The sequence below is a fragment of the Prosopis cineraria genome, unplaced genomic scaffold (genome assembly GCF_029017545.1).
Source record: "Prosopis cineraria cultivar Desert tree isolate PC_DT_omini unplaced genomic scaffold, ASM2901754v1 PC1, whole genome shotgun sequence".
Taxonomy (NCBI): Eukaryota; Viridiplantae; Streptophyta; class Magnoliopsida; order Fabales; family Fabaceae; genus Prosopis; species Prosopis cineraria.
This window is the reverse complement of record NW_026555332.1, coordinates 48,004,011-48,017,899: the sequence shown is the minus strand read 5'-3', so window position 1 is coordinate 48,017,899 and position 13,889 is coordinate 48,004,011. Positions and strand designations below refer to the sequence as shown.

Genomic DNA, 13,889 nt, shown 5'->3' with positions numbered 1-13,889 from the left:
TTATTCTACATCAACCATTTTGTCCCTTCCACATTTAATATACACTGTAAGAGATTCCCTGTCTGCTGTCACAGGGACCTATTTTCACTATAAAATTACCACTGTTTCATGCATCTTCTCTCCGCTTTCCCCATGTTGAACCTCACCATAAAAAATTACAAATGCAAATACAAGACACATACGCTAGATACAAAACCCGCGCGGCAATCGACTAAAGTATATTAGCCTGATAGAGACAATATGGTGCTTTGACATTAGTTACCTGCTAGCTGTTACTCAGATTAAAGTGACAGCATCTTACTACAAAACTAATTTGTTCTCGTCTGGCTGCACACTCTGACGTGCGCCTTTTTAAAAACCTAATGCATTATAGCGGAAGGCAACATTTCTGTACCCAATAACATAAAATAAAGCAAGTTTATGGACGCCTTGGAATCCTATGTCGCGCAGGAAGCGGTGAGATTGCCACGTCAGGAGGCATACGAGACAGGCCCTGACACGTGGATGTGGTCGTCCCTCAACACTATTATACACGTGGGAAATGCACGATCCCCATGATGGTGCGTTCCCCTGCTCACCGTCGCTTACCAGAACCTTCTGCAACTCAAGTTGCTGCCCCTCTTGTCTGTTTTGCTAATGGGAGTACTGCTTTACACGTAATTCTGAACCCCTGTTTATTTTCCACATCCCACGATTTGGCCCCTCTTGTCCGGTCCCTTCACTCTGTTCATGTATAATTATTCGACAATAATTAATACATATACTCCTTCTCTACCATTGGAGCTTATCGTTGAATAAAACCAGGGTTTTTACTTTTTACATTAACGAGTATATATATGGTGGGGCAATCAATCACTGTCTCTGAACTTAATTACAAGAAATAAGTTCTAATTAAGATATAATTTATTTATTATGAATAGGCACATGAAAGTTGTATATTCCTGTGTACGTCGAATGGGGAGGGGAAACACCTTATGATTACCCACGGATGCTTACTTCGTCAACAACCAGCAATAGAGCAGTAATTTTGTATAATGTCGTCATTATACGAGAATACAAATTTAAGCTGTCGACCTCTGTGCGTACGTTAACCTGCAACAATCAGCAATCACCAAACGGGGATGCGCATCTACTCGTTCTCTAATGGCACATGATTTGTATTTTATAATTAGCATGTGAATATCAACCTCGATTACAAAATTTCAAGATTAAATTTGGTGACACGTCAACGTGGATGCTTTCATCCTTGTATGAATAAAAGGCGGCCCGAAACCCACCCTGTCAACATTTTGTTTAATTAATGTGCGCTTCTTCTGTCGCGCAGTAATAATTCTGGAGTCAAAATGGGTGTGCCACTTGTTAGAATGTTAACTGTGAATTGATTTGCCTCAGTATGAGAAAAAAATCCCACCCAATATAGAAGAATTGAGTTGAAGAAGAGTATTAAGATGAAAAAGACCTATAAACTCAATTTCTTAATTAAAAGTTAAAGTTTTAGATTAAAATATAGTGTCATACTTACTTATATCTATTTTCTTAGAATCCAACAGGCACAGATAGCTAATAGATACTTGAATCTTATTAGGTAATAGCTTAACATAAGTGTCGGCTATAGCAACAAAGTTCATAATCTTAACTACAATTAAAAACTAAAATGTTTAAGATCTTTAATTACATCTTGAATTACTACAAATTTCCAATAAACTAATATATTAGATGAAATCTTAAAAAATCCCACCACGATTCCATATATTTTTTTATTCATGAAATCCATGTATATTGTATTTTAATTGTTTCATTCGCGAGGAGCCATATGATCAAGTGAAAATTTTATGTACAATTCTATAGTAGTGATGAAATAAAGAAAAAACTAGATTCCGTAAATAATATAGAGGAAGAGTGAAAGGAATATCCTCTCAAGATAATCATATTTGATTCAGTAGATATGCTCTTAAAGAATTGAACCCGATTAGATCACTTCTAGACAGATAGAAGCATGTTTAATTAAAATCTCAGTCAGATATAGCTGCAGCCATCCTATTCAATTAAGAATTCCAATTAACACATAGAATGGACAATGTGAAGGTCAATTGAGGTGGTGGCATCATTAACAAAGTGTGTGTTTGATTTTTCATTAGTCAAAAATTAGTTTGTCAAAAATTTATTTAACAAAAGTCAATTTAATGAAAGTTAATTATTATAATAGAATTTATATTTAGATATATTTTTTTCAAAAACTGATCTAGTAAATAAAATTTATTTAAATTATGACAGTGAAATGTACAATTATAAAAAAAATATTACTTTATGATGATTTGTAATTTTTAGTATATCAATGTAATATAATTAAAATATTTAAAAGATGTGATGAATATTTTAAATAACATAAAATTTGTTAAATAATAAAAATAAAAAATATAAAGTTTGATATATTTAAAAAATTATATAATAAATAGTTTAACATACATTAATACTAAAAATTAACATAATTTTAAACATATATATGATATTTTTTTATTCAAAAAAAGTTTAACCAACTGGACAAACTTTTGTTAGTTAATAAAAATTTTAAATAATATAAAACTTAATCTATTAGACAAAAAAATTATACAAAGAGTTGAATATACATCAATGTTAAATTAATTATTCAATCTATAAAGTGAAAAACTTGATCTATTATTATTATTATTATTAAAATAATTATTTTATTTTTAATGAATTGATAATATTTTTTAAATAAAAAATAATAGATTAAATTTGGGATAGCATGATCAAATAATATTTTACTTTTTAAATTCATTTTTTCAAAAGCTCCATTCTATTATATCACCAAATTCACTTTCAATGAAAATTTCAGAATATGTACTTTCATTTCTCCTCTTTTTTCCCCTAAATAACATTCGGGAGAAGGCTTCTGTGTTTTGACGTTCAGGAGCAGTGAAAGAGCTGAGTCACGGGACGGGAGGGAGCAAGTGGCAATTGTTTGTTATAGCATGTTATGTATCATTATTCTCGCGTGCAAGAACAAGAAAGAAAAAGTCATATATATGCTGTGTGAACGCAATTGACTTGGTTCTGGGGATGGTATTGAAAGCGTGCGATGACGCTCGTATGTCAAACCCCATCAACATAGTTCTTTTTAGGTTAAAAAATAAGAAGTTTAACAGTCAGTTCGAGACACAAGGCTTTGCTGATGAAGAAAAAGCGAGTAAACGCTGAGACTGCTAAATCATGTGTTGGGGAGAGTCACGCGTCGCTCCTCCCAACGCCACCCAGCACAGTACACGACCCCGGTGATTTTTATATAGTCAGGTATATAATTATACAAAACATAGTACATACACTTCACGATATTTAATTTGTTTCTCTCAGAAATTGACGAGAACATATGCATGGTGTAGTTTGAAATTTAAATTAAAGGCGAAGTAGTGAGTGGAAATGGAAAAGGACTGTACAGGTTATCAGTTCAAAAAGAGAGAGGATCAGAGAGATTCAGCAGGAGGAGGCGTCGGCAGTAAATAGTAGGGCCTCTAAGTCACTACGTTTTTGGTCGGAGCGGTCTTTTTAAACTAAGAAGCTTACGAAGATAATCCACAGCCAGTGAATGCAAAAACAAAAGGAAAAAAGGTGTGGTCAAGATGCCTTAATTATCAAAGTTGCCGCGCCCCTGTTTTCGTCGTTTAGCTACCATTTGGGTTCTGGTGCCACTGCCACCACCCCCACTTTTAATCAAATCAGTGCTTTTTAAATGTAAATTACAGTGCGTAATGGCAAGTCAAGCCTGTTCTGATTGTCCCTTCGGTTTAGCAAGTAAAAAGGGAAGCACTGATCACCAAGACAAAAATGCCTTCCATAAAATCCAAAAGCATTCATGACTCATGTTTCATGTTTCACCCAGCTGTAAAGCGAGAGTTTCAGATACCATCCGCGTTTCTGTCTTTGCAGAAAACTAGTTACACGTTAGGTACTAAATTACCACCATTGTCGACATTATTGTTCCTGCTTTATATAACAAACCAGGATCGACAGCCACAATGCCAACGGGAAAGAAATATGCCGTAAATCAGCAGTCTGTACTTGAATGTTTTACATCAAACGTGCACAATATAAGCTAGCGTGCGTATCATCTTAACCATTTTTTTTTTGTTAATCAAGAGCCGAAATTCATTCAAAACAATGAAAAAGAGCAGTACACACGAAACCTAATACAAATCTAGAGAGAGTAAAGTCAATCATCATTCACCTTCTAATGTAATACCAGGTGGGGAACGATCCTTATCCTATGATGCGTTTATTTATCAAAATTTAAGAAGAAAGATAAAAAGAAAAATTATTATGCAAGGAACCGTATCCTATGATGCGTTTATTAATGACAGCACGTGCCTGTGCAGTAATGTAGTACTAATATCAGGGACCTGGTTTGCTGTAGCCAGTGTAAGCGTAATGACAAAATATAAATGACTACAAACTTAATTTGCATTAGGACCCTGCGTGTGCGTGTATGGCATGTTTCTGTGAAAGCAGTCCCGTTTACGACGTGTGAAGTAGAGAGAGACCACATAAAACACCCCTCCTGCTTCTGTACACTGATACGTCTCCTGAGTCTTTCCATCACACATCCACACACACAATTTGCAGCACAATTTATTTATTTTCTATTTATCAGCAGTTCGCTGTTCACCCCACACACCCATCTTGTCTCGGTGTTTTCACCCGAGCTTGATTAGATTTGAACAGGGAAGTCTCCTCCGTCCTTCTCCGTATGAGCTGGCAATGGACCTTATTTGAACCCTCCACTTCACAAAATTTCTAGAATGCTTTGCTCCGCCTCTGCATTACACGTTTCTCTTCTCGCGCCCAACTCCAGCTGCCACATATACTTCTCTATTTCATGATGGCTCGCCACTTACTGGAGCTACTCAAGGAAGATCAAGAACCGTTCCTTTTGAACGAGTACATTTCTGATAGACGGACCCAGCTGATGAAAAGGCCTTCCTCCAGCACTACTCTGCAACTCCGGAAACCAAAACCAGTTCATCATCATAACTCAAACTTCCCTTCTAATTTATGTAAAAACGCTTGCTTTTCCTCCTTTCGCAAGACCCCTGATCTCTTAAACTCGCCATTCTTGGAATTCGCTTCTCCGGCCAAGAGCCCCTGTAAGTCCCCCAATGCCATCTTCCTCCATATCCCTTCTCGAACAGCCGCTCTCCTTTTCGAAGCTGCTCTCCGAATTCAGAAGCAGTCCTCGTCTTCTAAATCTAAGACCAGCATCAAGACCAATGGCTTTGGTTTATTGAGGTCATTATTCAAGAGACTAACGTCGAGAAATCGGAAGAGGGAAATACAGGGTGGTGGTGGTGACAGAAGCAAGCAAAATCAAGAACAAATGGTATCTACTGATGAGGTGGGCTTTCCAGGCTCTTACAATGGACGTCCTAGCAGTGCTGTATGGTCCGAGACTAATGAGGATAAATCTATGGACATGGAAACGTCCAGCAGTACCAGCTACTCCGATGAATCCCACGAGATTGACCTTGTATCAAAATCCAACCAGAAACACGTTACACATTGTGTTTGCTGTGATCACGGCTTCTGCGAAAGCCCTTTTCGCTTTGTATTACGGAGCAGCCCTTCTTCTGGCCACCAGACGCCGGAATTAAAGTCACCGCATCGCCACAGAACAGAGGTTTGTCCTCTTTTTTCCTCCACTCTATTCCTTCTATTTTATAGTAGCGAGCATGTTGCTATTAAAGTCTCAACATCCCGGTTTTGACTCGGCTGCAATGAGCCGAGTTAACTTAGTTCCTTCGGTGATCATATTGTCGGCAACAGGGTCTAGGTCAACGAACTTGGCCGGCATGTTGCTGTTGATTAACACCGATGTCATGTCATAGACATAGTTAGTTGAAAATTCTGTCAATGATCTGATGCATGGAGAGTCAGATAACTGTAAGTGAATTCCAGGGCTTTGGGTTTTTCTGGTTCCACGATTGTCATTCCCGATTTTGTGTGCTCCAGGCAAATCTTATCTCATCCTTTTCACTTCACACTTGCTTGCTAGTGAATCAATTACTTGAAACAAGACAAATTATTTTGTTTCTTCTCTTGTTCTCTATTGTTTCAACTTTCACCCCGACATTCGATTTACTGGAAAATAATTTCTCATCCGTTTTTATGTTTAAATTAGAAGAATCGTTTTGCAGCAAATAAATAAATACATAACTACAAGATAGAAGTCAATGACAAATCCAGTTACGAAACCGGTTGGAGTCCGAATCCATTGTCATTAGGTTAATCATTGGGAAATAATGCTATCTGCCCAAGTTGGGATAATATTCTAATGGTGGTTGTTATGAATTGTTTGTAATACAGGACAAAGAAAAGGGAGCAGAGAGTGTTAAGGAATCAGAATTAAGGACGGAAGAGGAAGAGAAGGAGCAGTGTAGCCCGGTCTGTGTTTTAGATCCACCCTTCGAGAATGGCGACGAGGGGCATGAAAACAACGATGAGGATGACGATTTTGATTCGGAGTGCAGCTATGCCATTTTACAGAGTATGTCACAAAATTTTAATTTTGCACTAATCGTTGTTTGTTGCGCGGTCGTTTTCCTTCCAACAAGATGTCCTGCACTCATCTTCGGACTTGATTATCTAATACAACATATGATAGAGTAGGCTCATTCTGACATGATTGTTCTGGCATTGAAGTTTGAGAGATCACAACATGTGCCCTACACTTCCATTGGTCGTGGATATGGCCTACTTCTAATATAAATTTGAACATGACCCCACTCTCATAATAAAGCAGTTCCTCCTTGTTTAGGATATTTCCATTCAATGCCTCGGGTAGAATTTGAGCGAGCAGAACTTATGGGTAAATAACAATAATAATTATTACTATTCAGTGTCGGAGACTTTCGACTTAATTTAGTAGTTTGTTAGTGGTGGAACCCGTATAAGAGATATTGCTGGAGTTATGTGTTTGAGACCTCATCTGATTCCTTAAAAAGATAGGAATAACATGGATTGAAAAAAAAAATATTAAAACAAAAATGACAGAGCACGTTCAGTGCTCATCAAGGCATTTATAACCCCTAAAACAATATGAACCATTCAAATTAAATTTAAGTGCCATCCAAATTAAATCTAGGTGGACAGTACTGATTATATTACTTTTTTATTTTTTATATTTTTAAAATAAAAATTTATAAAATTTTAAATAAATATATTTATTATTAATATTTATCATTTATATTTAACCAGATCAATCCAAGTTTAATATTAATTTTTTATAATTTTTATAAATTAACCGTATAGATTTATTTTATATCACTTAGATTCAAAATAGTTCAAAGTAAATTTTTAGGTCAATTTATAAAAATCATAAAAAAATATTAAATTTGGATTGATATAATTAAATATGAATTGTGCATATTGATGATTAATAAATTTTATAATTTTTTATTTAAAAAATAAAAAAAGTAGTTTAATCTAGACTTTTCAGATTATGAGCACTAAATATGCTCCCCAAAGATGAACTAAATCACCTTTTTCCTTATAATAAATATGATAAAACTTAACACTATATGTCACAAATGTAGGAATCATGACATCATCTAAAAACCTTATGAATCATAAAATTTAACTCTATAAATTAAATTACCCTTCTCATTTATGAATATAGTTCACCCTTATCTCTTCACATTTTTATCATCTTATTTTTACCCCTTTTTTTTAATACATTTCATTCCATTCTTCTCTAATTAAACAAACCTAAAATAGTATAGGTATGCACCGTCACTTTAGGCATCATAAATTTTCTACTAATACACAGATACTAAACCTATCAACTAGGGTCGCGTAAATGAAGGGTAAATGATTTGGTGTAGACAAGGTGCGAAACAGTCTGAACAGACATGCGTAACCAATTAAGTACACCTGCGTATATAGACAATCACTTGATTTGTAACTGGCTATCCCCAGATCCAAACATCCAATATATTCTAACTTTAACTTACATTACTGATTGTTTGGTATGTGTTTTGTGAAAATTAGAGTAAATGTTTAAACAATTATGACTAAATTATTATGTTTAAAGGTCTTTATTATTAATCCCTTTTTTCTGTTAATTTCACAGGAGCGAAGCAGCAACTGTTGCACAAGCTTCGTAGTTTTGAGAAGCTTGCAGAACTGGATCCAACTGAACTTGAGAAAAGAATGTTAGAACAAGAAGATGAGGACAATGAGACATCAGATGAAGAAAATGGCTTTAATAGGTTAGTCTCAGAAGTCACCTGCCAAACCAGCTTCCATGAGAGACTGCAGATCCGAGAAGACCACAAGAGACTGATTTCAGATCTCATTATCAAGGAAGAAAGAGAACTTAATTCCTCAGAGGAGAGGGAAATGTTGATAAGAAGGGTTCGCAAGAGGCTGGAATTGTGGAAAGAAGTGGAACCTAAAACAATTGATATGATGATAGATGAAGACTTTTGTAGAGAAGATGATCGATGGAAGAAAATGGAGGAGCACAAAAAGGAGGTGGCAGGGGAGCTCGAGCTTGCTATTTTTAGGAATCTCGTGGAAGAATTTTCAGAGGAGCTAGTATGTTAAAATGGGTAAAATTTGAAGAATTTGGAGAACTTAAAGCTAGGTATGACATTTATTCTTTTAGTTAGAAGAGTACAGTACAGTCTGGCTGACACTGCAATGACTTAGGCTAGTTAGAGATCCAACAAGTTAGTTTGGGTTGCATATTGGCATGTACATGACTCGTGTGTGTAGCTGTCGATGGATGCTGCAAGCTAAGTCTTCCAACTTAATTGAATATGATTTCATAATTATCGATGTCTTTAGGTTTTCATGTCTTAATGTTCTCTTTTTACATTGGATTTATTTTGTTCTGTATTTTAATCAAACGAGGAAATGGACCTAATCATTATGGGATTCCCTCATCAGTGAAGACTTTTGTGGACCGATGCATTTAGATTCTTAAGTTGTTGTCTGATGTTCCGCCTTTTAGAGGATGATATCAAATTAAATAATATGAAACTTAGAAGCAGAAAAGAAATTGAGAAAATATTGGAAAGAGAATTCGAATGTGGTTATGTGCAGTTATGCACAAGACGCATGTAAAAAGAAGCAAAACTAGAGACTCTACGTCCACAGCCTCTCTACGCCAAGACCGTGGAGATGTTATTTGAAAGTCAGTTCATTCTCCAAAATAGGATTCGTAGGTGAATATCCAAGTCCTTTCTTTTGTTTATTGGGCTTAACCAAAACCTACATCCAGCTTTCTAGTTGTGGCACTTCTGTTCTCGAATATGTCGATGAGTTCAACCAACTGGAGCAAAAAAAAAAAAGCCCAGCAACCCGTGCTCACATGAAGGTTTAAACTTTCAAGTCTCTTTGGGCTTACAGGGGTATCCTGTGTCTGTAGAATTTTATATGTTTTTACAATATGTGGGCTGATTCAAAATGGTCTAAATGTGAGCTTCTTTAATGATATTTGGCTATTACAAGATAAAAAGCTAAAGGAGCTATGCACAAGACCGTTGACTGAAGACGAGATGAAGAGTACAGTAGCTGAGTGGGCTTCTAGTGGTTCTTGGGATTTTACACAATTGGCATAAGTATTGTCTTCAGATGTGATTCAACACCTTATTACAGTACTGCTACCTCTGACCAGTGCAGGACATGATGTTATGATTTAGAATGCTACTTCCAACAGGTGTTTCACAATTAAGAGTGCTTATTTCTTGATTGAAAGTAACCCTTCACATCTTCATAGCACTACCTTTAAAGCTATTTTGAGTTAGAAAGGTGCTGAATGAATTTGTGCCTTTATGTGGTTAGCCTTTCAAAATAGATTACCAACCAATGAATGGAGAAGTAAGTGGTCTCAAAGCTCTCCTTTTGTGTCCCTGATGCAATTCTCAACCTAAAAATGTCCTACATATTTTTAGAGACTGCCCTTATGCTCAATGGATGTGGACCTTACTATTAGACTAAAAGTGTTATTTGAATTTCTTCTCTACTTCCTTACCAGAATGGTTTTCTATTAACTTGAATAGAAAGTTAGGAAACCCTTTAAACTTGAATTGGAATTTGTTGTGGGGTGTTGCTATAAGGAAATTATGGAGTTGGAGGAATAATTTTTTTTAATCCTAATTTTTGTAAACCATATGATCTTGGATTAGCTATCCTATGTTCATGGAAGAATTTTGTACAAATTGATTACTCGGTTGAAGTAAGGAATGATCTAAGCCCCTATGTGCCTGTTAAGCCCCCATCTAGGTGGGTGAAATTAAATGTTGATGGTGCCATGTCATCATTGTTGGCAGTACTAGTAGTACAGAAGTGAATGACGAGCTGCTTGAGTCATGCTTGGAAGGACACTGTCCTTAAAAACTATTTCAATACATTGGGATGACGGATCGGCAATTCTTCAAGATTAAACAAGCACTTCCTGTGGAGCAAAGAACCAAAATAGCAGAAACTAAAACCAAACTCAGATGAACAACACAATAGAAGCTAGAGGAGGAGAGAATTGCCTCAAAAACTCAAGAGGTTGGTCAGTTGTTCTGTCCGCACCTATGGCTATATATAGCCCGAAGATGGAGACATGAACGTTGGCTCATAATTACCGGATTAAGGCTTCGGTTACACACATATAAAACACCATTAATCTGGAGACATTGGCAGACAAATGCGTTTAAGACATTAACTCACAAAATTGATTTTCAAAAGTAGTTTAATGCCCAAAAAACTACCAAGGCTTCAAATTCAAATTTAAACAGCAAAATTTAAGGTTTTTCAGGGAAGTTAAAAATAATTATTTTGTAAAAATAATCCAGTATAAGAAATTCAATGCCTCTTGAACTCGTACGCAGGAGGGCAAATTAACTGATTTTAACTGCGATTACCTTGAGTTGGCCTGTCTCATGTGCGCAAGCCTACTTCTCCTCCAAGCCCATTTTACTAGCCCACTTCATTCCTTAATATTTATATACTAGGAGAGTTCTTCATTTAGGCAATGTGAAACTTTTGATACACACACACAACAATCATTAGACAATGGAGCTGGATGTGGTGGATGTTTAAGGGATGCTTATGGTATTTAGATTGCAGGATTTACATACATACACTTGGAATATGTAGTGCTTCGAATGTTGAAACCCGAGCAATTTTTAAAGGTTTACAGTTGGCTTGGGACATGGGATTTAAGAAAGTCATCTTAGAATCTGACGCTAAGAGTGTTGTTAATGAATTGGAGGCTAGAAAACCAAGAGTGGATAGCTTATTACTGCTTCAAACATGCTCGATGCTTCAAAAGGAGTAGGAAGTTTATGTGGATTTTGTCTACAGGGAATGAAATGGGGTAGCTGATAGATTAGCAAAAGATGGGTTGCAAAGTACTTCCTTTCTTGATAGGGTTCTTAATCATCTTAAGAGCCTTGTGGATTTAGAGTGTTTGGATTCTCAACCCCCTCCCCCCACTAATTTAATTTTCTATCGGGCTCTGCCCTCTTATGTATCAAAAAAAAAAAAGTTTTCTTATATTAAAATTAAATGGAATTTTACATTAAGGGTTAAACTTTATAGAATAGGGTTCAGATTTAGAGGGGTGGTCCACTCTAATTATAAAGTTAATTCATGGTTTTAACAAGACGCTAGTGGAAAAAAAAAATCCTGTATTTCTGAATTAATTGAGAAGAATGAAGTAAAGAAAGAGGTGGTTGTGAAGAAGGAAAAAAAAGCAGCCATGTTTAGAACATTTAAGAAGTGAGAAAGGAGAGAAAAAAGGGGTAGGGAATAGATGTGGAAAAAATGGTGGACATAATAATAAAAAAGAAGACATAACAGCAGACAAAAAAGGTTGCTGGCAAAGGAATATTACGAGTGGGAACATGAGTCCCGGTCACCAGAAACAAAACGGCCGTCAACTTCGAGTCGCTCCGCAGTCCATGCCAATTTCTGCTTACCAGCGTTCATTCCTAACTTCGCTTTTGATCCTTTCTTTCCTCTCACCAAGTAAATAAATCCAAATTCATTGTATGCCTCTTCTGTTATTCTCTTTTCTATTATAAGATAGAGTCGGCAACCAGATGTGCTCAGCCCATTCGAGCTTAGTCCTAAAATTCTTGTCACCTCAAAATTAATTATTTTTTTAATTGGGCTTGGGATTGGACTCGAAAGTCGTTTTTTTATTTTTAAAAATTTTAAAATTATATATATATATATATGTTCTAAAATACAAATTTCTCCCTCCAAATCACAATATGAAGCATATTCTAGAAACTCTACTTAATATAAAATATAATGCATTAGGTAACTTTTATAATTATTTTTTAATTATATCCCTACTTTTTTTTAAAAAAATGATATATTAAAATTTTAACTATTATTATCAATTGAATTTTATAGGATATTTAATGAGGGTAAAATTGAAAAGATATTAAGGTTTCAATTCATATTTTTTTAAAAAAATGTGAATTAGTTATCAATATTCTATACATTTTGGTCTAGATGGAGTAAAGTTTTTTAAAATTTAAAATAAGCAATACAAATTATAATTTTAAAATACAAACACATATTTAAAAACTAAATCCAAATTTAATCTAAATATATTACAAAAACCATAATTTTTTAGGACTAAAATAAATATGGGCTTCAACAGACAACTTAAGCCTTAACCTGTACACAACACACACACACACAATCTTCAAAACCCAAGTAAAAAGAAAAAGGAAAAGACATAAACAGGTAACTCGATGGGTCCCCCGTATTCATGACGGTGTTATGAGACGTGTCTTCTCGTTGGAGCTGAAATCCGATTCACCATATTTTTACAATCATGGAAAAATAGAAATCAAGTAGCATGATTTTCTTCATCATATGGGTCAAGTGGAGCGACATACTGGTTTAGCGGAACGATTATATATTCAACAACCTTGCTGACCTTTTAGTTAGGGCCGACGACAAGCTTGTTGAATTGCAAACACCAAAGAGTTACAGGAAGCACAACCGACCTGTGAGTGGGTCCCGCCGGAGGTTTCTGTTTTATTGACACGAGTGTTTCCACTTTCAAGTTTCGAAGCTCCATCGGCCATCTCATACAGTCAGACGGACCCACCTGAGTCCTTAGCATATTACCACTTTATTATCTACAACCATCCCTGTTGCCGTTGCAGCGTGACTTCTGTGATGAAGATTGCCCACTTTCAAACTATCCATAACAACATCACTCATATTAGCTCTGCTACATCAAAGAAAACTCCACAAACTACTTTGCGCCTTGTTTTCCACCCCACTTGGTTGATCAGGTCATCATGGTAGAGAACAAATTAAACTATGTGTCCAGAGCTAATGTTAAAACCTTCCTAGTGTAACGAATTTTAACTACTCAGGCCCCCCCCGGGGGGGGGGGGAGAAACTAGGAATGTTGGACGTTTTTTATTTTATTTGTTTTATAATAACATGTGAAGACATCACAATGAAACGTTATTTTTTTACTCTGAACGGACGAAGCCAATGGGTTTCCTGCTCATCCTTGGGATGAGATCTGAGTGACACAGACAACACTTCATTTTTTTTTTTTTCATTTTAGACGTGACTGGAGGGTAGAAATAAATAAAATTAAGGAGGAAGCATCATGTTTGAAAAGGACGAGTACTTTTAGATTTTCCTTTTCGGCACGTGACATAGAGAAACTAACTTCGCACACTTACACGTGGAACATAAAAAATGAGGCTGACACATCAATTAGCGCACGTGGAACGCGTTTTCCAGGTGCCACAAATGCCAAAAACGTAACTGTATAAAGATGGGCCACGCCGGCACGCCGTGCTCTGCAAACTAATTAAAACCATACAGCCCTCGTGAAA

General features: G+C 35.9%; 1 protein-coding gene across 1 annotated transcript; it reads left to right on the top strand.

The window, feature by feature from the left end:
• The first annotated feature begins 4,510 nt into the window (after positions 1 to 4,510).
• On the top strand, positions 4,511 to 8,998 carry LOC129307961 (uncharacterized). The gene is made up of 3 exons (XM_054948918.1): positions 4,511 to 5,689; positions 6,376 to 6,556; positions 8,141 to 8,998. Exons 1-3 carry the CDS (start codon positions 4,892 to 4,894, stop codon positions 8,614 to 8,616), a joined length of 1,455 nt encoding a protein of 484 aa, XP_054804893.1. The 5' UTR covers positions 4,511 to 4,891; the 3' UTR covers positions 8,617 to 8,998.
• The last annotated feature ends 4,891 nt before the right edge of the window (positions 8,999 to 13,889 follow it).

Bases quoted from the DNA above. Each gene is read 5' to 3' on its own strand.
- LOC129307961 (XM_054948918.1), top strand. From the start codon at position 4,892: ATGATGGCTCGCCACTTACTGGAGCTACTCAAGGAAGATCAAGAACCG. The intron at 5,690-6,375 runs GTTTGTCCTCTT...TTTGTAATACAG, and splicing joins CGCATCGCCACAGAACAGAG to GACAAAGAAAAGGGAGCAGA. The intron at 6,557-8,140 runs GTATGTCACAAA...TTAATTTCACAG, and splicing joins CAGCTATGCCATTTTACAGA to GAGCGAAGCAGCAACTGTTG.